This window comes from Scyliorhinus torazame, chromosome 11 (genome assembly GCF_047496885.1).
Source record: "Scyliorhinus torazame isolate Kashiwa2021f chromosome 11, sScyTor2.1, whole genome shotgun sequence".
Taxonomy (NCBI): Eukaryota; Metazoa; Chordata; class Chondrichthyes; order Carcharhiniformes; family Scyliorhinidae; genus Scyliorhinus; species Scyliorhinus torazame.
This window is the reverse complement of record NC_092717.1, coordinates 20,193,361-20,219,954: the sequence shown is the minus strand read 5'-3', so window position 1 is coordinate 20,219,954 and position 26,594 is coordinate 20,193,361. Positions and strand designations below refer to the sequence as shown.

The 26,594-nt window shown below is 46.7% G+C and overlaps 1 protein-coding gene across 1 annotated transcript in view; it reads left to right on the top strand.

The window, feature by feature from the left end:
* Positions 1-26,594, top strand: part of dspa (desmoplakin a) — a 99,141-nt gene that overhangs the window by 33,952 nt on the left and 38,595 nt on the right. Inside the window, exons 9-16 of the mRNA XM_072467012.1 lie at positions 2,097-2,192; positions 5,073-5,198; positions 5,853-6,017; positions 7,288-7,442; positions 7,539-7,665; positions 11,013-11,220; positions 16,888-17,051; positions 19,591-19,763. Of these exons, the coding sequence (XP_072323113.1) occupies positions 2,097-2,192; positions 5,073-5,198; positions 5,853-6,017; positions 7,288-7,442; positions 7,539-7,665; positions 11,013-11,220; positions 16,888-17,051; positions 19,591-19,763 (1,214 nt within the window). The remainder of the gene's footprint in view (positions 1-2,096; positions 2,193-5,072; positions 5,199-5,852; positions 6,018-7,287; positions 7,443-7,538; positions 7,666-11,012; positions 11,221-16,887; positions 17,052-19,590; positions 19,764-26,594) is intronic.

Below are 26,594 nucleotides of genomic sequence, written 5' to 3'. Positions count from 1 at the left end.
GCGAGAAGCTTTGGACTGCATTGTTTGCGTTCAATTTCACGGACTGTTGCCTTTTAAAAGCCTTTTGATTGACAGGTCAAGCCAGCTTCAAAGGAAGGATTATTTTTGTTTATTTATGTAGCTCTACAGGGATCTATTAACTCCGGGGAGCAAGAGATTCCTTGAAAGCCCATTCACCGGCCAAAGAGATTAGGCCCTGCCCCCCTCAGGTCCAGCAAACACCCCAATGTGGGGTAAGGAGGGGGTTTCTGGAGTGTAGTAGGGACAGGGGAGGGCTGGCGTTGCCGAATCTGGATGGCTATTATGGGGCAGCCAACGTAGCGATGATCCGTAAGTGGGTAATCGAGGGAGAGGGGGCGGCATGGAAGAGGTTGGAGATGGCGTCCTGCAAAGGAACGAGCCTGAGGGCGCTGGTGACTGCACCGCTGCTGCTCTCGCCGACAAGGTACACCACGAGTTCGGTAGTGGCAGCAACGCTAAAGATCTGGGGTCAGTGGAGCCGACATAGGGGTGAGATGGGAGCCTCGGTGTGGTCCCCGATCCGGGAGAACCATCGGTTCGTCCCAGGGAGGATGGATGGGTGGTTTCGGAGCTGGCATCGGGCAGGGATCAGAAAGATGGGGGACCTGTTTATAGACGGGACGTTTGCGAGCCTAGGGGCGCTGGAGGAGAAGTTCAGGTTACCCCCGGGAAATGCGTTCAGGTATATGCAAGTGAGGGCGTTTGTGAGGCGGCAGGTGAGGGAATTCCCGGCACAGCGGATTCAGGACAGGGTGATTTCGGGTGTATGGGTCAGAGAAGGCAAGGTTTCGGCGATATATCAGGAGATGAAAGAAGAGGGGGAGGCTTTGGTGGAGGAGCTGAAGGGCAAGTGGGAGGAGGAGTTGGGGGAGGAGATTGAAGAAGGTATGTGGGCGGATGCCCTGAGGAGGGTCAATTCCTCTTCCTCATGTGCCAGGCTCAGCCTGATACAGTTTAAGGTTATTCACTGAGCGCATATGACAGGGGCGAGGCTGAGTAGGTTCTTTGGGGTGGAGGACAGATGTGGGAGGTGCTCTGGAAGCCCGGCGAATCAAGTCCACATGTTTTGGTCATTCCTGGCACTGGATGGGTTCTGGAGGGGTTTCGCGAGGACTATGTCCAGGTCAAACCAAGTTGGGGGCTGGCACTATTTGGGGTGGCGGATGAGCCGGGAGTGCAGGAGGCGAAAGAGGCCGGTATTCTGGCCTTTGCGTCCCTGGTAGCCCGGCAGAGGATCTTGCTATTATGGAAGGACGTGAAACCCCCCAGTGTGGAAGCCTGGATAAATGACATGGCAGGGTTCATTAAGCTGGAGAGGATAAAGTTTGCCTTGAGAGGGTCTGCACAGGGGTTCTTCAGGCGGTGGCAACCGTTCCTAGACTATCTGCGGAGCGCTAGAAGGAGCTTGATCAGCAGCAGCAACCCAGGGAGGGAAGGGGGGGGGGGGGGGATTTGGGCGGGTGGGGGAGGGTTTTTTCCCCAGGTGGTATTTGTAAAAGCATACGGGAGGGTTAATATGTGCGGGAGAAACCCATTGTATAAGTTCTGTATTATGTTTGATTGATATGTTTATGTTCTGTTCTGCTCTTTTTTCTTTTTCCTGTTACGGGGGGGTGGGGGGAGGTTTAACTGGTTGAACATTTTTGTTGGAAAAACTTTGAATAAACATTTTTTTAAAAAACCACCCCAATGTGCCATTGAATGGCATGAAAAACTAGATTGTGGGTTTAAAATTTAAAAAAAAAATTCTTCAATGCCATTGGATGGCATGTCCGGTTCGCTCCTAGCTCCAGCGGGAAAACTCCGGTTTTCCAGAAAACTTGTGTAGCTTTATAAGAACACTGACAGGTACGTAATGTTTTTTTAAAAAGATGTGCACCAATGGTAAAGTCACATATGTACATATGTGTCAAACATATGAAACATGCATTAGGACACCAGGAAAAGCTTGTATAAGAATGGTAATATTCATCATAGCAAACTATACATTTCTATTTTATCACAATATGATTTTTTTTTTACTGAATCTACAGAAAAATATTAGAGAATATTGTGCACTCTTTTAAAAATTGCAGGCCTACATCGATACTCTACAGACACAGTGGAGTTGGATTCTCCAGCTTACCAAGTGCATTGATGTTCATCTGAAAGAAAATTCCAATTACTTCCAGGTATACTATCCAGTTCAGCAGATCAGTTGAATGTAATTTAAATTTGAAAATTATTCGTGGCCGATTAGTTGAGATACTTGTATGGCTATTTTGTTTCTTGCTTTGACTTTGGAGACTTGCAGATGGGGCAGTGTGAGTTGGAAGAAACCAATATTTTAATATTGCCCTATGAGCTTGCACCCTCACTCTGTCTAACTCTGGCACCTGGGATTCCTCAACATTCACTCTGGAAGTCTCATGGCTTCAGGTTAAAATATCAAGGGCAAGGAAATCTCCTACTGATGACCACATACCGGCCACCATAAGCTGATGAATCAGTACTCTTCAATGTGGAATGAGGGTGGCAAGGGCGCAGAATATGCTCTGGGTGGGGGACTTCAATGTCCATCACCAAGGATGGCTCGGTAGTACCACCATAGATTGAGCTGGCCGGGTCCTAAAAGACATAGCTGCTAGACTGGGACTGCAGCCAGTGGTGAGGAAACCAACAAGAGGGAAAAACATACTTTACCTCATCCTCCCTAATCTACCTGCTTCAGATACATCTGTTGATGACGGTATCGGTTGAAGTGACCACTGCACGATCCTTGTGGAGACAAAGACCCGTCTTCACATTGAGGATATCCTCCATTGTGTTGTGTGGCACTACCACTGTGCTAAATGGGATAGACTTCGAACAGACCTACCAAATGAAGACTGAGCCATGAGTCAGTCACTGGGCCACCAGCACCAGCAGAATTGTACTCAACAACAATCTGTAACCTCATGGCCTGGCATGTCCCCCACTCTACCATTACCACCAAGCCAGGGGATCAACCCTGGTTCAATGAAGAGTGCAAGAGAGCATGACGGGAGCAACATCAGGCATACCGACGTGTCGACCTGGTGAAGCTACAACGCAGGACTAGTGTGCTAAACAGCATATGCAACAAATAATAGAGCTAAGTGATTCCACAACAAACACATCAGATCTAAGCTCTGTAGTCCTGCCACATCCAGCCATGAATGGTGGTGGACAATTAAACAACTCACAGGAGGAGGAGGCTCCTCAAATATCTCCATCCTCAATGATGGAGGAGCCCAGCACATAAGTGCAAAAGACAAGGCTGAGGCATTCGCAAAAATCTTCAGCCAGAAGTGCCGAGTGGATGATCCTTTTCCGTTTCTTCCGGAGGTCCACAGCATCACCAATATCAGTCTTCAGCCAATACGACTCACTCCACGTGACATCCAGAAACGGCTGAAGGTACTGGATACTGCAAAGGTTATGGGCCCTGACAATATTCCGACAATAGTACTGAAGAATTGTGCTCCAGAACTTGCCACACCCTTAGCCAAGCTGTTCCAGCAAAGCTATACTGGCATCTATCAAAAATGTGAAAAATTGCCCAGGTGTGTCCCGTACACAAGAAACAAGACAAATGCAACCCAGCCATCAACCGTCCTATCAGTACACTCTCCATCATCAGCAAAGTGATGGAAGGGGCCATCAATAGAGTTATCAAGCAGCACTTACTCAGCAATAACCTGCTCATGGACGCTCAGTTTAGGTTCTGCCAGGGCCACTCAGCTCCTGACCGCAATACAGCCTTGGTTCAAACATGAACAAAAGAGCTAAATGGCAGAGGTGAGAGTGACTGTCCTTGACATCAAGGCAGCATTTGACCGAGTCTGGCATCAACGAGCCCTAGCTAAACTGGAGTCAATGGGAATCGGGGAAACTCTCCATTGGTTGGAAGGAAAATGGTTGTGGTGGTTGGTGGTCAATTATCTCAGCTCCAGGACATCACTGTAGGTGCTCCCCAGGGTTGTGTCCCAAGCCTAACCATCTTCAGCTGCTTCATCAATGACCTTCCATAATAAGGTCCGAAGTGGGGATGTTTGCGGATGACTATGTTCAGCACCATTCGTAACTCCTCAGATAATGAAGCAGTCCCTATCCGAATGCAGCAAGACCTGGACAATATCCAGGTTTGGGCTGACAAGTGGCAAGTTTCATTTGCACGTCACAAGTGCCATGCAATGACTATCTCCTATAAGAGCTGATCAAACCATTGCCCATGACATTCAATGACATTGCTATTACTGAATCCCCTACAATCAACATCCTGGGGGGTACCATTGATTTGAAACTGATCTGGACTAGCCATATTATTACTGTGGCTACCAGGGCAGGTCAAAGGCTAGGAAACCTACGGCGAGTAACTCGCCAACTGATAACCCACTACACACAAGTCAGGAGTGTAATGCCTGATGAGTGCAGCTCGAACAACACTCCAGAAGCTCAACATCATCCAGGACATAGCAGCCCGCTTGATTGCTCCCCCTTCCACAAACATTCAAACTCTCCATCATCGAAAAGTAGCAGTCGTGTGTACCATCTACAAGATGCACTGCAGTAACTCACCAAGGTTCCTTCGACAGCGCCTTCCAAACCCACGACCACTACCATCTAGAAGGATAGAGCAGCAGATACCTGGGAACCCCACCACCTGGAGGTTCCCCTTCAAGTCACTCGCCATCCTGACTTGTAAATATATCGCTGTTCCTTTACTGTCACTGGGGCAAACTCCTGGAACTCCCTCCCTAACAGCTCAGTGTGTACCTACTCCTCGGGGACTGCAGCGGTTCAAGAAGGTCAACTCACCACCACCTTCTGAAGAAACTAGGGATGGGCAATAAATGCTGGACTAGCCAGCGATGCCCGACACCAACATCCCGTAAATGAATTTTTTTTAAAAGGGAAAAGCATTTGACGGAAATAGTCGGATGGTCAAGAGATTTCAATTAATTGGCTAACTTGCACTCTTCACTGTACATTTGTCTGATTCTGTTCCTACTGATACATATTAACTCCCATGTTCTTTCATGTTTTTGTAGTTTTTTGAGGATGCGCAAGCAACTGAAAACTCATTGAAGAAAATGCAGGAATCCCTAAGAAAGAAATATGTTTGTGATAAGTCAACACCATTGCAGCAATTGGAAAAGATGATTGCAGAATCTGAGGTATTTAATAAATCATTTTAAAGTTGAGATTCCAATGTTGGAAGAATGATCAGGTATGCTAAGTTTCGTAAAGATCTAACAATTAAACATTGGATGTGACTTTCCTATGCTTTCTCCACATGACTTTTCTCCACGTGAACAGGGGTAGAGACCTATTGTGGTGTGTGTCATCCTCTGTACCTCTGCATTGCACAGGAGTTCCCATGGGAGAGGAGAGCTGGGTGTCTCTGTCTTGAGTTGTCAGAGAGCAGCTACAAAGCTTGAAGCTACATTTTGTTTCTGGTGCTGGCATCTCCTAACTCACGGGCCTGCACTAGGTATGCCCCAGGTCGTATTGACAGCCCGCAACACCAAACTCAGCCATTGCTCAACCTGATGGTGGCAAGCGAAGGTGTGGTCTCAGAAAATTGGAAGCAATTAACTTCATGGGCTGTTATTTTTGTTCAAATTATTTTTGGAATGCTAAAGCATGAGACATATGCCCGTACCGAGCATACAAATTGAACAATTTTGATGTAGTCTTGGACTTCTCAACATTCATTGTAATGCAGTAGCACATATGTAGGAACATGCGATCCCCAGTGACCTGCTTCCTACTATTTGGCTTTGAGTTTTTCATTCGTTGTATATGCTTTCTTTGTTTTACTTTGGCAGAAAGATCAAGAGAAAATCCATGAATACAAAAGACAGGTGTCAAACCTGGTAACCAAATCACAGAAGATAGTACAGTTGAAACCACGCAATCCCCCTATTAGCACTGATCATCGGACTCCAAACCAAATCGTTCTCAAGGCTCTTTGTGACTACAAACAGGATCAGGTATAATTTCTGCTGAACAATTTGCTCACTGACCCTTGTCAGTTCAGTCACTCTTGTAAATCTTTAAAATAGCCAGTGCAAAGTGGGGTTTCTATTTTTAAGTGTCGAAAGGCTGGCTAGTAAATGATACTTTTTGTGCAGATGGTCCAGTGAAGCATGCTTATGACGTACAAAGGAAGTACAGCACAGAACAGGCCCTACGGCCCGTTAAGTCTGTGCCGATCATGATGCCGTATCTAATAAAAACCTTATACCCTTACTCAGTCTGTTACCTTCTATTTCCTCCCTATTCGTGTACCCATCCAGATGCCTCTTAATGTTGTTAATGTGCCTGCATCCTCTGGCAGCACGTTCCAGGCACCCATCACTCTGCATGAAAAGCTGACATTGCACATCTCCCTTAAACTTTCCATCTCTCACCTTGAACCTGTGCCCCCTTGTAATTGACACTTGCACCCTTGGGAAAAGCCTGACTATCCACCCAGTGTAGACCAGTATCGGGTCTCCCCTCAGCCTCCATTTTTCCTGTGAAAACCATTCTAGTTTACTCAACCTCTCCTCCTAGCCAATACCCTCGAGACCAGGCAACATCCTGGTGAACCTTCTTTGCACTCTCTCCAAAGCTTCCACGTCCTTAATAATGTGGTGAGTAGAACTACATTGGAAGAATATACTTGCTTTATATTGTTATAACAAATAACAATCCGTTTTAACATGTGGGATATGTCCGATCAAACTGAGAAACTACCCCGTTGGACACAAAGGCAAAATACTGTGGATGTTGGAAGTCTGAAATAAAAACAAAAAATGCTGGCAATACTCAGCGGGTCAGGCATCATCTGTGGAAAGAAACAAACCGAGTTAATGGGCGGGATTTACCCACCATCCCGCCGTGTGTTTTTCAGCGGCAGAGGCAGCCCACTAGTGGGATCTAAACAACGGTTACGCCTTTGTCAATGGGATTTACCATTAACTGGGCTCGGCCCCCAAAGATGCGGAGCCCGTCTGATTGGCGCCGTTTCGGGAGAATTTCGCCCTATGTTAGTGGTTGAGAACGGTTTGAGATTGCAAAGTGTTGCCAGGAAACGTTTTATCAAATATTGAAGTGTTTTTTGGTTCAAGTATAAGTTTCCTATAGTTTACTGGAACCAATGTGCTAAATAATGACAACATTTACTTCATTGTACATTCCTTGAGGGGATATAATATGCTTTTAAATAATTTTTTGACAATTCTAATAAATAATTAACTTTTCATTTTTATTTTCCAGCGGGTTATCCACAGGGGAAATGAATGCATTTTGTTGGACAACTCACAACGCAGCAAATGGAAGGTGATGGGACCTGGTGGGATGGAAATGATGGTTCCATCTGTTTGTCTCCTCATCCCACCTCCAAATCCTGGTGCAACTGAGCTTGCAAACAAGTAGGAAGTTCCGTCCCTTGTTCCGTTATTTGTCTTTGCAAGTTATGAATATAATTTAGATGCTTTGTTGATTGTTATTTTGTTCTTTGAAATCAGAATTGATCAATATTATGAGGCTATCCTTGCTCTGTGGAATCAATTGTATATTAAGATGAAGAGCTTGGTATCTTGGCAATACTGCATGATGGATGTCGAAAAGATACGCAGTTGGACCATATCAGTGGTAAAGACCTTCAATATACATTTTTGTGTGTTCTCGAAATCTTGGCTGTTTCTGTGTGTGTGTGTGTGTGTGTGTGTGTGTGTGTGGGCGGGGGGGGGGGGGGGGGGGGTGTTGTGAAAGCACATTAGGTAATTCATATTATAGAAAACAAAAGTGTATGTCGCTTCAGTACTGTATCGATTAATTTCAAGACCGGCGTTCCACAATAGCCAAGTACAACCTGATTGTCGGGGACATTTTAAGATGAAACAAGGAAGGACAATGGCTTGGATGTTGCTGTAGTTAAGATGGAAAAACTGTCAACGTTTGCCATCATTGTTCCACTTGAAACTGGCAGCAACTTTGGGGGTCCAGGTGACCGCAAGGTAATGCGGAAATTCGGAGGTTGCAGTTGGAATATCCACCTCTATAAAGTGCACCATAGAGGTTTCTCCAGGATGCAATCTCTATTGCAATAATGGTGATAACTTCCACTCCTACACTGTCTTGCTGTAAAACCCCTTAGAAAGTTACACTTTGTTGCATGAGATGTAACTGGGTTTTTAACTTGATAATTGATGCTATCTTCCATTACTGGCCCTGAAAAGCTGATGTGGCCAACTAATTTTTTCCACCATGGCAGCAAAAATTCCACATTTTCTTAAAAATAAAATGGTTTATTTATTTTTAAGTCTATCTTTATTTTAGCTTCTACCTTAATAGTCATATGATTTTGGTGCCTGAGAATTTAAATGAATACGGGAAGATTTTAAGTGCTTTTAACTTAGAACACAGAACGATACAGCGCAGTACAGGCCCTTCGGCCCACGATGTTGCACCGACAAGTCAAAAAACAAAAGCCATCTAACCTACACTATGCCATTATCATCCATATGCTTATCCAATAAACTTTTAAATGCCCTCAATGTTGGCGAGTTCACTACTGTTGCAGGTAGGGCATTCCACGGCCTCACCACTCTTTGCGTAAAGAACCTACCTCTGACCTCTGTCCTATATCTATTACCCCTCAGTTTAAGGCTATGTCCCCTCGTGCTAGCCATTTCCATCCGCGGGAGAAGGCTCTCACTGTCCACCCTATCTAACCCCCTGATCATTTTGTATGCCTCCATTAAGTCTCCTCTTAACCTTCTTCTCTCCAACAAAAACAACCTCAGGTCCATCAGCCTTTCCTCATAAGATTTTCCCTCCCTACCAGGCAACATTCTGGTAAATCTCCTCTGCACCCGTTCCAAAGCTTCCACGTCCTTCCTATAATGAGGTGACCAAAACTGTACGCAATACTCCAAATGCGGCCGTACCAGAGTTTTGTACAGCTGCAACATGACCTCATGACCCCGGAACTCAATCCCTCTACCAATAAAGGCCAAAACTCCATAGGCCTTCTTCACAACCCTATCAACCTGGGTGGCAACTTTCAGGTATCTATGTACATGGACACCGAGATCCCTCTGCTCATCCACACTTCCAAGAATTTTACCATTGGCCAAATATTCCGCATTCCTGTTATTCCTTCCAAAGTGAATCACCTCACACTTCTCTACATTAAACTCCATTTGCCACCTCTCAGCCCAGCTCTGCAGCTTATCTATGTCCCTCTGTAACCTGCAACTTCCTTCCGCACTGTCGACAACACCACCGACTTTAGTGTCGTCTGCAAATTTACTCACCCACCCTTCTGCGCCCTCCTCTAGGTCATTTATAAAAATGACAAACAGCAACGGCCCCAGAACAGATCCTTGTGGTACGCCACTTGTAACTGAACTCCATTCTGAACATTTCCCATCAACCACCACCCTCTGTCTTCTTTCAGCTAGCCAATTTCTGATCCACATCTCTAAATCACCCTCAATCCCCAGCCTCCGTATTTTCTGCAATAGCCTACTGTGGGGAACCTTATCAAACGCTTTACTGAAATCAATATACACCACATCAACTGCTCTACCCTCGTCTACCTGTTCAGTCACCTTCTCAAAGAGCTCGATAATGTTTGTGAGGCATGACCTACCCTTCACAAAGCCATGCTGACTATCCCTGATCATATTATTCCCATCTGGATGATTATAAATCTTGTAACAAACTTCTTGGTTTGTAGTCAGTTTGATTGGTTGCCTGCTTGCTGATGTCACCGCTGCTGCATGTAGAGATACCTCTTTGGCTTGATGCCAGATTTAAACGGCCACTGGGAAAGGGGAAATTCCCACCATTGAGATCATAGATCTTTTGTCGGCAGCTTTCTTTTGAGGTCAGTGGTGAGTGACCGCTTCGCCACTGACTGTAAACTCTAGACTAATGACCTGTCCTGTTGTGATGAACCACCGTCACAGTTAGCTCGTGGATTAGCCTGTAGAGTGAAGAGTGCCTCTGCTCTCCATCAATACATGGAACTTAAAAGATGGGCAAAATTTACGTAAAATGTTGAAAATGAGAAGAAAAATAAAAAACGTTATCTTTTTTGTCTATTCAACTTTGGTAGCTATTGGAGAATTTGTTTGTCCTCTTCCAGTGAGGAGTCATCTCTTCCAGGGGTGTGTATCAGAAACCTGAGGTTATGGCCTGAATGTTTTGCTCCCATGTCAGGGGCACACAGTTGGGAAAATGTTCATCCCCGCAAACCCGACTTCGGAAAAAGCGCCCCAGAAGCTTGGGGGGGGGGGGGGGTTTGTTCTGGGATGGTGGGGTTCCCTGGGAGTTAGGCGTGGCAACCTGGAATGAGTACCGAGGATGCTGGGTGTGGAGGTGGGCTGGGCAGAAGACCCGCATCAGTGCTCCAGTATTGTGTTGAAGTTTTTTAAATTAATAAAGTTAAATCCAAACACCCCCCCCCCCCCCCCCCCCCCAAGCATGACAACCTATGTACTCCACCCACCTCATGGCATCTCATACCCTCCATGCCGAGTTATGCCCCTCAGCCAATCTCAAAAGCCCTTTATGGCCCTTATGCCAAAAGTACCAACTCATGCCAATGCATCCCTAACCACCCACCATCCTTTGCCCCGACACCAATCATGGCAACTTATCCAGTATCCACCATGGACAGACCTCTGGAACAATGCTGATGTGACTGGAAGCATTTAATTTGTCTGGGCAGCTGCCTCTGCAAAACGCACAAATGTGAAATATGACCCGCTCCTATTCCCGACCCTGCGAAAATGATTGGTGCAGGACTAGAGTGGGACTTCTAATTTTTGGCATCTCTACCGTTTTTACAGCAACTTAGAGGCTCCCCATCATTGTGAAAATCCAGGCCTATGTTACACCTGCTTTTCCCCCAGGGAGCTGATGTGACCTGGTAGGGAAGTAAGTAACAAAGAAGTGTACCTTGCAAGTAATCTTTCTTTTGTTTTCAGTTACGGACAATGTCTCCTGAGGATTATGAGCTTGTCATAAGAAACCTGGAAAAGAACTTTAAATTTTTCCAGTTGTACAGTAAGGATTCGCAATACTTTTCTGATGACGATAAGAGAAGACTGGAATCAGCTTACAGCTCAAGCAAAGAGCAATATGTAAAAATGGTGAATGTTTTGGTTGAAGATCGACGAACCGGAGCAGGACATGGTTTGTAATATTACCATTTGGTGTGTGTGTGTGTGTGGCCGCTGCCTGGTATGTGGGCACCTTGGTACTGCCACCCTGGCACTGCCATGGTTCCCTTGGTAGCACTGCAAAGCCAGCAGGAGCACTCTCAGGGTGCCAGGGCAGCTATGCCAGGCTTCCCAGGGTGGCACTGCCAAGGGTCAGGGCCTGAGGCAGGTCATGCCCATGAAAGAGTGGAGGGGGTTATGAAGGGCTGGGGAGGTGCAGGGGTCTCTGGAGGGTTGGGGGGGGGGGGGGGGGGGCTCTGAATGGGGGCATGAGAAGACCTGAAAAAGGGGGCACTCAACAACCTCCATAGCGGTGTGTCCTTACTTGGCGGAGGGTGGGGTTGGGGATATGTGTGGGGTGGTCTCTCCAGCTCACTTAAAGATTGGGGTCCAATCTCTGAGGAGCCAGCCTGGCCAGTGAGTTCAGCTCCGCAGCGATGAAAATAAGTGGGCTAAACTCCCCAGGGCTTAAAAATGTGACTAAATTTACAATTTAACTAAATTGGAACAATGTCCCATAGCAAGTGCGTTTAGCCATATATTTCCCATCACTCGTAGCGTGGAAAAACCTGCTATTTAACGTGTCCCTGGTTATATAGAGGGCATCTATCTAACCAGCTGCACATTCAATAGCTCCAGGGAATGCGTGGCTGAGGCTGCACATAGCCCTGTTTTGTGAACTGAGGAGCTCTGCTCGCTGGAACTCCTCAGTGTAGCGAGAGTGTGTCCTGCCAGCTGGCACTGCCAGCTGGACACTTTATCAGTGCCAGAGTGCCCTGGTGGCACCAGCAGTGCCAGAGTACCAGGGGGCCTCTGATCCCCTGGGAGACCCCATGAGTGCTGTTCCATCTGGTCCCCGTTTGTGGAGACCAGTACTGAATGGCGCTCACCCAAGGTCTCCGAGGCGAACGGGGATAGATTCCATGCCTCGGGTACCTTGGAAAACTGCATATTACAGTGAGACTAGCTCTCTCGCTCTCATATGCAGATTTGCCAAAAAAGTGATCCCGTCCATATTTACATCGCAATATCGTGCAAGATCAAGTTAGACCTTGTGAGGCGTTGCAACCCTGGGAGCGGAGACTCCCAGCTTCTATCGGCCAGGCTTCACCACGGCGAGCTGGATTTCGGGCTCAGCGTGGCGTAAAAATCATGTAAATATGGCTAGATAGCGGTGGGGAACTCGCTGACAGAGCTGGGAGGAAACTCCCAGCAAAACTCTCCACAAATGACACTTGGCAACATTTCTGTTAGATTGTGTGGAAAGAAGTGGCAGACATGTTAAAAAGATACCTTGTATTCCTTTTAACATTAGAGGAAAACAACATACCAGGCATACAAGGGAACCTAAATCACAGAATAATATGGTGCAGAAGAGTCCCTTCGGCCCATTTGAGTCTGCAATAACTCATGAAAGACACCTGACCTGTCTACCTAACCCCATTTACCAGCCCTTGACCCATAACATTGAATGTTATGATGTGCCAAGTGCTTATCCAGGTACTTTTTAAAGGATGTGAGGCAAGCTACATTTAACACCCTCCCAGGCAGTGCGTTCCAGACCACCCTCTGGGTAAAGGATTTTCCTCAAATCCCCCTAAACATCCTGCCCTCACCTTGAACTTGTGCCCCTTTGTAACTGACCCTTCAACTAAGGGGAACCGCTGCTCCCTATCCACCCTGTCCATGTCCCTCATAATCTCGTACACCTTGATCAGGTCACCCCTCAATCCTCTCTGCTCCAGCGAAAACAATCCAAGCCTATCCAACCTCTTCATAACCTTAAGTGTTCCATCCCAGGCAACTTCCTGGTGAATCGCCTCTGCACCTGCTCCAGTATAATCACATCCTTCCTATAATGTGGTGACCAGAATTGCGCACACTACTCCAGCTGCGGTCTCACCAAAGTTCGATAGAACAATGTGACCTCCCTGCTTTTGTAATCTATGCCTCGATTGATAAAGGCAAGTGTCCCATTTGCCCATTTTCACCACCCTATTAACCTGCACTTCTGCCTTCAGAGATCTATGGACAAACACGCCAAGGTCCCTTTGTCCCTCGGAATCTCCCAGTGTCAGGCCAGTCATTGAATACTTCCTTGTCAAATTACTCCTTCCAAAGTGTATATCCTCACACTTTCCCAGTGTCAGGCCAGTCATTGAATACTTCCTTGTCAAATGACTCCTTCCAAAGTGTATATCCTCACACTTTTCATGGTTAAATTCTATCTGCCGCTTATCAGTTCACTTCACCATCCCGTCCATATCTTCCTATAACCTAAGACACACAACCGCACCATTAACCACCTGTCCAATCTTTGTGTCACCCGCAATCCCCACATAGTCTGATCCTACCCCCCCTCACAATAGGCGAGGGAATTACAAGTATTAGTGAAAATAAAAATTAATGAAATAGGCAAATCTTCTGGACCTGACAGTTTCTACCTCATGTTATTAAGAGAAATATGTGAGGAATTTGCAGGCACGGTAGTTATTCAGTGGTTGTGGGGTGGCTCCCGATTGACTGCTGACGTGATCATCTTGTCCCACTGAAATGAATGGCTATTTGCGTTACTCACCGGGTACCTAGCGCAGGACCTCCACTTTCAGCAAGACCAGAGGACCTGGACAATATCCTCCCCTGCCTCCTCTGATTCAGAAATTGTTTATATTGATTGGAAAATTGCAAATGTCACTATTATTTCGGGACGGGGAAGGGGAGAACAATAAACTCCAGGCTTCCGTTATGGGTTTACTGGAATCTAACCAAGGACAGAATAGCTGAGCACTTAAACAAGTAGGAGGTAATATCAGTCTGTTTAACTGACCTAATTGTAGTTTTTGAGGAGGCCGCTAACATCGTGGATAGGAGACTATATGTATATGCTTGTAGAAGACAGTTGAGGTTGTCCAAAATAAGTTGTTAGAGTAAAGGCACACACCATTGGGGTAACCTTTTGTTGTGGGTTGGTAATTGTTTGACAGGTGGAGGCAGAAGGGAGGGATGTTTAAATGTGACAAACTGACCCTGAGGTTGGAATATTACAGCCCCCTCCCGTCAACAGGATCTTCCGGTCCTGCCACAACAGGGCCATAAACGTCCGTATTCTGGGTCTGTTCTCTGCTGGTATCTCTCGGATGAAGGCAATTTTGCGAACTCTTTTTTTCGTCTTTCATTAAAACCTCATCTCCAACCATAAGACCATAAACATAGGAGCAGAATTAGGCCACTCGGCCTATTGAGTCTGCTGCGCCATTCAATCATGGCTGATAGTTTTCTCATCCCCCCCCCCCCCCATAACCCCTGATCCCCTTTATTAATCAAGAACCTATCTATCTCTGTCTTAAAAGCCACAGTGTTTTGGCCTCCACAGTCTTTTGTGGCAAAGAGTTCCACAGATTCACCACCCTCTGGCTGAAGAAATTCCTCCTCATCTCTGTTTTAAAGGATCGTCCCTTTAGTCTGAGATTGTGTCCTCTGCTTCTAGTTTTTCCTACAAGTGGAAACATCCTCTCCACATCCACTCTATCCAGGCCTCGCCGTATCCTGTAAGTTGCAATAAGATCCCCTCTCATTCTTCTAAACTCCAACGAGTACAGACCCAGAGTCCTCAACCGTTCCTCATACGACAAGCTCTTCATTCCAGGAATCATTCTTGTGAACCTCCTCTCGACCCTTTCCCAGGCCAGCACGTCCTTCCTTAAATACGGGGCCCAAAACTGCTCACAATATTCCAAATGGGGTCTGACCAGCGCCTTGTACAGTCTCAGCAGTACATCCCTGGTCTTATTCTAGCCCTCTCGATCTGAATACTAACATTGCATTTGCTTTCCTAACTGCCGACTGAACCTGCACGTTAACCTTAAGAGAATCTTGAACAAGGACTCCCAAGTTCCTTAGTGCTTCTGATTTCCTAACCATTTCCCCATTTAGAAAATAGTCTATGCCTCCATTTCTCCTTCCAAAGTGCATAGCCTCGCACTTTTCCACATTGTATTCCATCTGCCACTTCTTTGCCCACTCCCAGCCTGTCCTTCTGCAGCCCCCCTGCTTCCTCAATACTACCTGTCCCTCTACAGATCTTTGTATCATCTACAAGCTTAGCCTGAACACTGCCTTCAGTTCCTTCTTCCAAATCATTAATGTATATTGTGAAAAGTTGTGGTCCCTGCACTGACCACTGAGGCACACCACTGGTCACCGGCTACCATCCTGAAAAAGACTCCTTTATCCCCACTGGTCTTCTGCCAGTCAGCCAATCCTCTATCCATGCCAGGATCTTACCCGTAACACCATGAGCTCTTAATTTATTTAACAGTCTCCTATGCGACACCTTGTCAAAGGCCTTCTGGAAATCTAAATAATTCTTGTCCACTGGTTCTCCTTTGTCTAACATCCTTGTTACCTCCTCAAAGAACTCTAACAAATTTGTCAGACATGATCTTTCCATTCTTTCCTCTGATGTTGAAACAGCTCTCATCAAAAGGCACAAATGCCATCCTATGTGACAAAGGTAAACTTTCCTTCATCATTTATTGTGGCCCACCCGCAGCCTTTGAAACAGATCCATCCTCCTTCCCTGCAACTCCACTATTATCGAGCTAGGTGAGACTGTTGCTTACCTGATGTATCATTCTTATTTACCTTCTCGTTGCTGGTGAATCTCTTGCAATAGTTTTTCATCCTGCTCCTGCTCTGTTAAATCTGGATCTACCCTTTGCCCCTTTCTATGTATCACCTATATGCTGTCCCTGGGTAACATATCTGAAAGCATTTAGTTATCACATATGGTCAGTTTCAGTATTAAATACAAACTCTGGTTAGCACTTATTTGTGAGGCAGATGTGAATCTCTGAAAAATGATGGTAGTGAATCAATGTTAGTGTTTTAATTGTACAGCCCAAAGGACATGCAACAGGAAAGCCTCGAGAGATCAGAGACATCTTTCTTCTCCTATCTCCATCAAACTCTTCCCCACATGCCCCAACCCCACCCCACAAAGTAAGTACAGAAAACACAATTCATGTCATGATTAACTGAATAAAACAGTAGAATACCTACATAGCTAAGAATGGAATTGAAAGAAATGAAGGTAAGGCTGGATCAATTAATCAAATACCATACTGGAGGGTCCTCCGGTGTTGATGGAACTGAATGAATCTCCGATGGAATGCAGATTGACAGATTTATACAGAACTTAAGCTGTTTCTTTATTTGTGAGGTGGGGTATTGAGAAAAATGCTGCATTATCATTTTAGAGCTTTGACTGCTTTGTGGGTAGTGTGTGCTTCTTGAGACTGAGGATTCCTGATGAAGCTAATTCTCTGTTTTTAAAAAATGAATTTAGAGTACCCAATTCTTTTTTTCCAATTAAGGGGCAATTTAGCGTGGCCAATCCACCTAGCCTGCACATCTTTTTGGGTTGTTGGGGTGAGACCCATGTAGACACTGGGAGAATGTGCAAACTCCACACGGACAGTGACCTGGGGCCGGTATCGAACTCAGGTCCTCGGTGCCATGAGGCAGCAGTGCTAACCACTGCACCACCGTGCCGCCCTCTCTATGGTTCTTGAAGGTAATGGTCTTTATAGACTTTATTGATTTATCTCATCCAAAGCTTTTACTTTGTTTTGAAATATAGGAACACACACAATACCGCCAAAGATTGACATGAATTTCCAGCATGAACTCCAGAACATACGTTGCCGTTTAGATCAGAATGAGTATAAAATGATGGAAAAAATACATCTCCTCATTGATTCTAATGCGCAACTGGACTTTGCACACAGGATGTCTGAGTTGGAGGTTAGTAGGAAGTATTAGCAATCTGAAATTTTAAAGTTGAAATTTTATAGCAGTTATTTGTAATGCTTGTTTTCCTTTATTGATGATGAACTTTATAAATATATACCAATTGTGTCATGAAACCTGGTTAATATGTGTGCAAAAATAGCTCTTGAGTTGATCACTACTCAGCCAACTGAATAATAGGTTATTTGTGAGAGGTGACATGAGTCCCAGAGCTGAAAGAAATGTTTTAACCTTTGGCCTAACAATGACAGGATAGGCAGCGTTTGACAAAGGCTCCCAAATGTTTCTTATTTAATGCTTTTATCTTATTTGCATTTGTTTTTAAAGCATTTGCTTTTATCTTATTTACTGTTTCTGGTTTTAAAAACTTGGCTAAGTTCATCAAATAGCTTTATTACCCTTAAGAGTATTTAAAATAAGAGGGAAAAGATGAAAGGAGAGAAAAATATCAACGGTGGGATTTTTGCGCCCCCCCCCCAGTTGGCCAGCGGTGGGATCTACCGGTCCTACCAATGTCTCTAGGATTTTGCGTGGCCCGAACCTGGGAGCCTGCTGCCAGGGGTCCGTTATCGGCAGTACACTAAGATCCCACCAGTGGGAAGGGCCAGAAAATTCTGCCCAAAGAAATGATGGAAGACAGAAAATCAGAAATAGAAAGCTCTTCACTGAATCGGAGATATTTATAATGTTGCGTCACAGCAATGTAATGCTATATTTCTCCTGACATTTATGATTATGAAATAAAAAGTTCTATTGCATTCACGAGTCGATACAAAGGTGACTGGAATCGTCTTTGAAACTAGCAAGAATATTTTCCTCTGTGCATTGGGGTGAATAACTGGCTGAGTAGAGCGCATAAGTGGAAAATTGGACAGTTAGGAAGATCTCACATTTTCTTTCCCTTTATTTAAGTGGCAAGTAAATTATGCAGGCTCCACATGCATGTGTCATTGTCTGACGTGTGTCAGTTGGCAATTTACCTCCAAGCACAACAATTGAAAATCTACCGCTCTAGCTATATTATTAAAAAGCTGTCTTTTCATCACACAAACGCCAACCCTGACTAAATGGGACTCCAGGTGCAGAGGTCTGTGTGAAATGGTTTTGGTCAGTCTGAAGCAAGCCCTTAAGCATGCAGGCCTCCTACTGCAGAAAATCACCTCTATTCAACACCTAACTTTCAGTCTCAAAGTGGGAAGTAGAAGAACAATAGTGATGCCATGTGGGTACTCCGCTCTGGTTAGGCCCAGGGCATGTTCAGACAGAGGAGAAGGACCTTTGTACTAGAAGTGACTGCACTTGACCATAGACAGGCTGACGAGAATGCATTGGAATTTGATTCTTCAATTATTAGCACGTCTAACAAGTTTTTTTAAAAATCTGACATTTTGTTGGAACTTGTTAATTTTGAATAGGTTGAACATTATCAATAATTAGCAATATTCAGAAACCCCAGGCTAGGTATTCTGCTTTCAAATTAATGATAAAAAAATCCAGGTTGTGCAATTTCTGGTATAAACAGTGCCAAAGTAGAATTTCACCGCATGCATGTGTGAAATAAGAAAGCACTCCATTAAACAATGTGTTTATCAAGATGGGTACACAATTCAGTAAAATAAACTCATTGCGGGCAGCATGGTGGTGCAGTGGTTAGCACTGCTGCCTCATGGCGACGAGGACCCAGGTTTGATCCCAGCTCTGGGTCATTGTCCGTGTGAAGTTTGCACATTCTCCCCAGCTTTTCCCACTGTATTTTTCAACTCTTAAGGGGCGGGTTCCACAATGTCATGCTGGCGGGACGGGCTTGCCAGCACTTTAAATTTCTGAACGATAAAGGGGGGCCCTGATTTTAATAAACTCCCTCCGCCTCCCAACCTGGCAATGCCAGGGTACTGCCCGGACATGACCTTATCCCCCTTGGGGGCTGTACTTAGCTGTGCACCACCACCCTGTTCTGTTTATCAGTTCGTTGTTTTACAAAACCCAAGTAAACCATGCTGGCGTGACAGGAATTTCCTATGTAGGGGGGAGATACAGCAGGAAGTACATGGTAATGTATTCTAATGGGGCTCCCTTCATTGCATAAACTCCATTACTGGCAGGGGAGGCTGGGTGGGGACAATCGATTTGAGAAAATCTCACTGGCATGAAGTTCACTTTGGGACTCCCCCCTCGATTCTCTGCACCCACCGCCATTCCCACCCACTGGCCCGTCAGCCCATTGCACAGCGCTGGTCAAAAACAACTAGTTCTGTATTCAGTGCCCCTTCATCACATATTAATGTTTGGCATTCGTGTATGAAAATTAAATAACGGACTCTTTGCTCGTTGGTTATTCTTTGTGTGCTATCTCTTAGAAATTGTGCATCTACCAGGTATCTAGATTACATTTGAAACCTGTCCTGGATTTTTAAAACCTAATTTTGCGTTTAACATCAAGTTTTATTACAAGAAATGTTGAATACTGCCAATTTGTTTCTGTGTTTGTTTATCTTTTTTCTTGATTTCACTTCTTGATTTTTTTTCTTTACAGCTTGCCCAAGATGAGTTGAATACAATTGATGATGACTTTGTAAATCTACAGAACAGGTTGTATCAGTCGCCCAATATGTCAAGTGAATTAAAAGCATTCTTTGAAACAGAATTTGGAGTGATAGCCCATAGACTGAAGAACGGCAGTGATTTTTCTTCTGCTTATTTAGAAAGGTGAGCGAGCGAGAAAATGAAAGCTATGATTTATAAATTTAAGTAATCTGAATGAAACTGCAATGGATCACGTGCATGTACAAATATACTTTAGAATAGTATAAATATGAAAAATGCGGAGGGTGATGTCGGGTGGGGAAAGCAACATTGAGGGTGGCTTTGTCTGCCATATAGTCCGCGACATGGAAAAAAAAACCTTGCAGTCACGGCACCATGATGTATCGCTGGCCGGCCGGCCTCTAATTCGTCCGCTACGCAATCAAATCGGACATTCGATGATCCGGGTGCCATTTCTAAAGTTCACTCAGGTACATGACTAGCAAGCCAGGAAACAAGTTTCACCCAGGTGCATCCGCTGGCACTACCCTGGAATGACCCTCTTGAGCACTGAACTCTACTCCCAAGCCTTTCTGGGAGTACTGCTTGCCAGATGCACGCCTTTTGAGACCAGTCATGTATCACGGTGCCGTGGATGGTTTTTTTTTTGATGTGGGGGGGGGGGGGGGGGGGAGGGGAGGGGAGTGATTCCACCATGTGGGCCTGATAATTATATGTTAACTTATTATTTCATTATAATGTGGTTCCCGATGTTCAACATTGAGAATCATGGCCTGTCACTGACGGCAGGAGGGAACAATCGCTTCCTGCTTTGATGTTGTTGTGAAAAGCAACTTTGGCCTTCTTGTGATATTTTCTGCTCCCATTTCCTTTTTTTTTAAATAATATTTTATTGAAAATTTTTGGTCAACCAACACAGTACATTGTGCATCCTTTACACAACATTGTAACAATACAGATAATAATGACCTTTTTTAAATTTAAACAAAAACAACAACAAATAAATAAATATTAAATAACAAAAAAAAAAAAAAAAAAACTAGCCCTAATTGGCAACTGCCTTGTCTCAGGCCACACCCCCCCCCCATCCCCCCCCCCCCCCCCCCCAAGTCCTGGGCCGCTGCTGCTGCCTTCTTTGTTCTCCCCTATCTATCTTTCCGCAAGATATTCGACGAACGGTTGCCACCGCCTAGTAAACCCTTGAGCCGACCCCCTTAGGACGAACTTAATCCGCTCTAACTTTATGAACCCCGCCATATCATTTATCCAGGTCTCCACCCCCGGGGGCTTGGCTTCTTTCCACATTAGCAATATTCTGCGCCGGGCTACTAGGGACGCAAAGGCCAAAACATCGGCCTCTTTCGCCTCCTGCACTCCCGGCTCTTGTGCAACCCCAAATATAGCCAACCCCCAGCTTGGTTCGACCCGGACTCCTACTACTTTTGAAAGCACCTTTGTCACCCCCATCCAAAACCCCTGTAGTGCCGGGCATGACCAAAACATATGGGTATGATTCGCTGGGCTTCTCGAGCACCTCGCACACCTATCCTCCACCCCAAAAAATTTACTGAGCCGTGTTCCAGTCATATGTGCCCTGTGTAATACCTTAAACTGAATCAGGCTTAGCCTGGCGCACGAGGACGACGAGTTTACCCTGTTTAGGGCATCTGCCCACATCCCCTCCTCAATCTCCTCCCCTAGCTCTTCTTCCCATTTCCCTTTTAGTTCGTCCATCATAGTCTCCCCTTCGTCTCTCATTTCCCTATATATATCCGACACCTTACCGTCCCCCACCCATTTCTTTGAGATGACTCTGTCCTGCACCTCTTGTGTCGGGAGCTGCGGGAATTCCCTCACCTGCTGCCTCGCAAAAGCCCTCAATTGCATGTACCTGAATGCATTCCCTTGGGGCAACCCATATTTCTCGGTCAGCGCTCCCAGACTCGCAAACTTCCCATCCACAAATAGATCTTTCAATTGCGTTATACCTGCTCTTTGCCACATTCCATATCCCCCATCCATTCCCCCCGGGGCAAACCTATGGTTGTTTCTTATCGGGGACCCCCCCAGTGCTCCGGTCTTTCCCCTATGTCGTCTCCACTGTCCCCAAATCTTCAGTGTAGCTACCACCACCGGACTCGTGGTATAGTTCCTTGGTGAGAACGGCAATGGGGCTGTCACCATAGCCTGCAGGCTGGTCCCCCTACAGGACGCCCTCTCTAATCTCTTCCACGCCGCTCCTTCCTCCTCTCCCATCCACTTACTCACCATTGAAATATTAGCGGCCCAATAATACTCACTTAGGCTCGGTAGTGCCAGCACCCCCCTATCCCTACTACGCTGTAAGAATCCCTTCCTCACTCTCGGAGTCTTCCCGGCCCAAACAAAACCCATAATACTCTTTTCTATCCTTTTGAAAAAAGCCTTCGTGATCACCACCGGGAGACACTGAAACACAAAAAGGAATCTCGGGAGGACCACCATCTTAACTGCCTGCACCCTCCCTGCCATTGACAATGCTACCATGTCCCATCTCTTGAAATCTTCCTCCATCTGTTCCACCAACCGCGTCAAATTTAGCCTGTGCAATGTGCCCCAATTCTTAGCTATCTGGATCCCCAGGTAACGAAAGTCTCTTGTTACCTTCCTCAACGGTAGGTCTTCTATTTCTCTACTCTGCTCCCCTGGATGCACCACAAACAGCTCACTCTTTCCCATATTCAATTTATACCCTGAAAAATCCCCAAACTCCCCAAGTATCCGCATTATTTCTGGCATCCCCTCCGCTGGATCCGCCACATATAGTAGCAGATCATCCGCATATAAAGATACCCGGTGTTCTTCTCCTCCCCTAAGTATTCCCCTCCATCCCTTGGAACCTCTCAGCGCTATCGCCAGGGGCTCAATCGCCAGTGCAAACAGTAATGGGGACAGAGGACATCCCTGCCTTGTCCCTCTATGGAGCCGAAAATATGCCGATCCCCGTCCATTCGTGACCACACTCGCCACTGGGGCCCTATACAACAGCTGCACCCATCTAACATACCCCTCTCCGAACCCAAATCTCCTCAACACCTCCCACAGATAATCCCACTCCACTCTATCAAATGCTTTCTCGGCATCCATCGCCACTACTATCTCCGTTTCACCCTCTGGTGGGGCCATCATCATTACCCCTAACAACCTCCGTATGTTCGTGTTCAGCTGTCTCCCCTTCACAAACCCAGTTTGGTCCTCATGAACCACCCCCGGGACACATTCCTCTATTCTCATTGCCATTACCTTGGCCAAGACCTTGGCATCTACATTGAGGAGGGAGATTGGTCTGTAGGACCCGCATTGTAGCGGATCCTTTTCCTTCTTTAAAAGAAGCGATATCGTTGCCTCTGACATAGTCGGGGGCAGTTGTCCCCTTTCCTTTGCCTCGTTGAAGGTCCTCGTCAGTAGCGGGGCGAGCAAGTCCAAATATTTTCTGTAAAATTCAACTGGGAATCCGTCCGGTCCCGGGGCCTTTCCCGTCTGCATGTTCCTAATTCCTTTCACCACTTCTTCTACCGTGATCTGTGCTCCCAATCCCATCCTTTCCTGCTCTTCCACCTTGGGAATTTCCAGCCGATCCAAAAACTCCATCATTCTCTCCCTCCCATCCGGGGGTTGAGCTTCATACAATTTTTTATAAAATGTCTTAAACACTTCATTCACTCTCTCCGCTCCCCGCTCCGTCTCTCCATCTTCGTCTCTCACCCCCCCTATTTCCCTCGCTGCTCCCCTTTTCCTCAATTGGTGTGCCAGCAATCTGCTCGCCTTCTCTCCATATTCATACTGTACACCCTGCGCCTTCCTCCATTGTGCCTCTGCAGTGCCTGTGGTCAGCAAGTCAAATTCCACATGCAGCCTTTGCCTTTCCCTATACAGTCCCTCCTCCGGTGCTTCCGCATACTGTCTGTCCACCCTCAAAAGTTCTTGCAACAACCGCTCCCGTTCCTTACTCTCCTGCTTCCCTTTATGTGTCCTTATTGATATCAGCTCCCCCCTAACCACCGCCTTCAACGCCTCCCAGACCACTCCCACCTGAACCTCCCCATTGTCATTGAGTTCCAAGTACTTTTCAATGCATCCCCTCACCCTTAAGCACACCCCCTCATCCGCCATTAGTCCCATATCCATTCTCCAGGGTGGACGCCCTCTTGTTTCCTCCCCTATCTCCAAGTCTACCCAGTGTGGGGCATGATCCGAAATGGCTATAGCCGTATATTCCGTTCCCCTCACCCTCGGGATCAATGCCCTACCCAACACAAAAAAGTCTATGCGTGAATAGACTTTATGGACATAGGAGAAAAACGAGAACTCCTTACTCCTAGGTCTACTGAATCTCCACGGGTCCACCCCTCCCATCTGCTCCATAAAATCCTTAAGCACCTTGGCTGCTGCCGGCCTCCTACCAGTCCTGGACTTCGACCTATCCAGCCTTGGTTCCAACACCGTGTTAAAGTCTCCCCCCATTATCAGCTTTCCGGTCTCTAGGTCTGGGATGCGTCCTAGCATTCGCCTCATAAAATTGGCATCGTCCCAATTCGGGGCATACACGTTTACCAACACCACCATCTCTCCCTGTAATTTGCCACTCACCATCACGTATCTGCCCCCGTTATCCGCCACTATAGTCTTTGCCTCGAACATTACCCGCTTCCCCAAGTCCAGTCGCCCGGGCCGCAGCCTGGCCCATCTAGGCCAGGACGCCCCAGGAAACGGCCGCCAAAGGGATCCCGAGTCATAGAATCATAGAATCATAGAATTTATAGTGCAGAAGGAGGCCATTCGGCCCATCGCGTCTGCACCGGCTCTCAGAAAGTGCACCCTACCCAAGGTCAACACCGCCACCCTATCCCAACCAAATTCCAGCTAGCCGGGGGGAACGAGCTAAGGTACCTGCAACTCAGAAATTTCTTACGAAAGGAGATGTATTTCTCCCAGACGGTGCCCCCCCCGCCCATCCTTTCCCGCACCCACTCCCCCCTTTCCCCAGCAGCAGCAACCCAGTAATTCCCCCCCTCCCCCCCCCCCCACCCCCCCCCCCCCCGCTAGACCCCCCCGCTAGCGTAATTACTCCCCCCATGTTGCTCCCAGAAGTCAGCAAACTCTGGCATGACCTCGGCTTCCCCCCGTGATCACGGCTCGCCCCGTGCGGCGCCCCCCTCCTTCCTGCTTCTCTATTCCCGCCATAATTATCATAGCGCGGGAACCAAGCCCGCGCCCCTCCCTCGGCCCCCGCCTCCCATGGCCAACGCCCCATCTCCTCTCCCTCCCCCACCTCCCCCCCTCACCACCTGTGGGAGAAAGAAAAGTTACCATACCGCAGGATTAATCATACAATCCCTCTTCGCCCCCCCCCCCCACTCGTCCCACCACTTTGTCCAAACGTTCATTTTCGTAGTCCAATCATTCCAATTTTTCTTCTACAATAAAAGTCCACGCTTCATCCGCCGTCTCAAAGTAGTGGTGCCTCCCTTGATATGTGACCCCACAGTCTTGCCGGTTGCAGCATTCCAAACTTTATCTTTTTTTTGTGAAGTACCGCTTTGGCCCGATTAAAGCTCGCCCTCCTTCTCGCCACCTCCGCACTCCAATCTTGATAGACGCGGATCACCGCGTTCTCCCATTTACTACACCGAGTTTTCTTCGCCCATCTAAGGACCATTTCTCTATCCATTAAAACGGAGAAATCTCACCACTATGGCTCTGGGAGCTTCTCCTGCTCTCGGTCCTCGCACCATAACTCGGTATGCTCCCTCCACCTCCAACGGACCCGTCGGGGCCTCCACTCCCATTAACGAGTGCAGCATCGTGCTCACATATGCCCCGACGTCCGCCCCCCTCCACACCTTCAGGAAGGCCAAGAATCCTCAAGTTGTTCCTCCTTGCGTTATTTTCCAGTGCCTCCAACCTCTCCACAGATCGTTTCTGGTGTGCCTCCTGTATCTCCGACTTCACCACCAGGCCCTGTATGTCGTTTTCATTCTCTGCTGCTTTCGCCTTCACGACCCGAAGCTCCTGCTCCTGGGTCTTTTGTTCCTCTTTCAGCCCTTCAATCGCCTGTAGTATCGGGGCCAACAACTCTTTCTTCATTTCCTTTTTTATCTCCTCCACGCAGCGTTTCAAAAACTCTTGTTGTTCAGGGCCCCATATGAAACTGCCACCTTCCGACGCCATCTTGGTTTCTGCTTGCCTTCCTTGCCGTTGTTCCAAAGGATCCGCTGCAATCCGGCCACTTTCCTCTCCTTTTTCCCATCAGTGTCCAGGGGGAACACCCTTCTGGTTTTACCGCACGGTGTTTTCAGCCGTTAAAATTGCCGTTGGGGCTCCTATCAAGAGCCCAAAAGTCCGTTTCACAGGGAGCTGCCGAAACGTGCGACTCAGCTGGTCATCGCCGCACCCGGAAGTCCTCTGCTCCCATTTCCAAACTCGCCCAATGCAAATTGGAGCAGAAAATCTTGGCCATTGTCTACTTCCACACGGACCCTATGTGTCTGCTGTTGAAACCCTCATCCATGCTTGTGTTACGTCCAGACTCCACGATCCCAGTTCTTCCCTGACTAATCGTTCACATTGCATTCTCCACTCATCCAAAACCCTGCATGCCCAAACCCCAATCACTCATTACCCCTGTACTCACTGACTGACCATTGGCTCTTTGTTCAGCAATTCCCTAATTTTAAATGATTATTAATTAATTATTCATTAAAAAAATTCTATCCATGCTTTCAAACTTTGTCAGTGTTTCCCCTCTCTATATCTCTCTAACTTCCCTCAACCCTCTGATATCTGCTCTCATCTGTTCTTTTTCCCACTACTTCATGGGTGGCTCTGCCTTCATTTGCCTCTAGAATTCTTCTAGAAAGCATCTAGAATTCCTTCAACCCCCAGCCACTCACTCACTTCAGTCCTTTACTACTTAAAACCTGCCTCGTAGACCAAGCTTTTGGCCACCTGCTA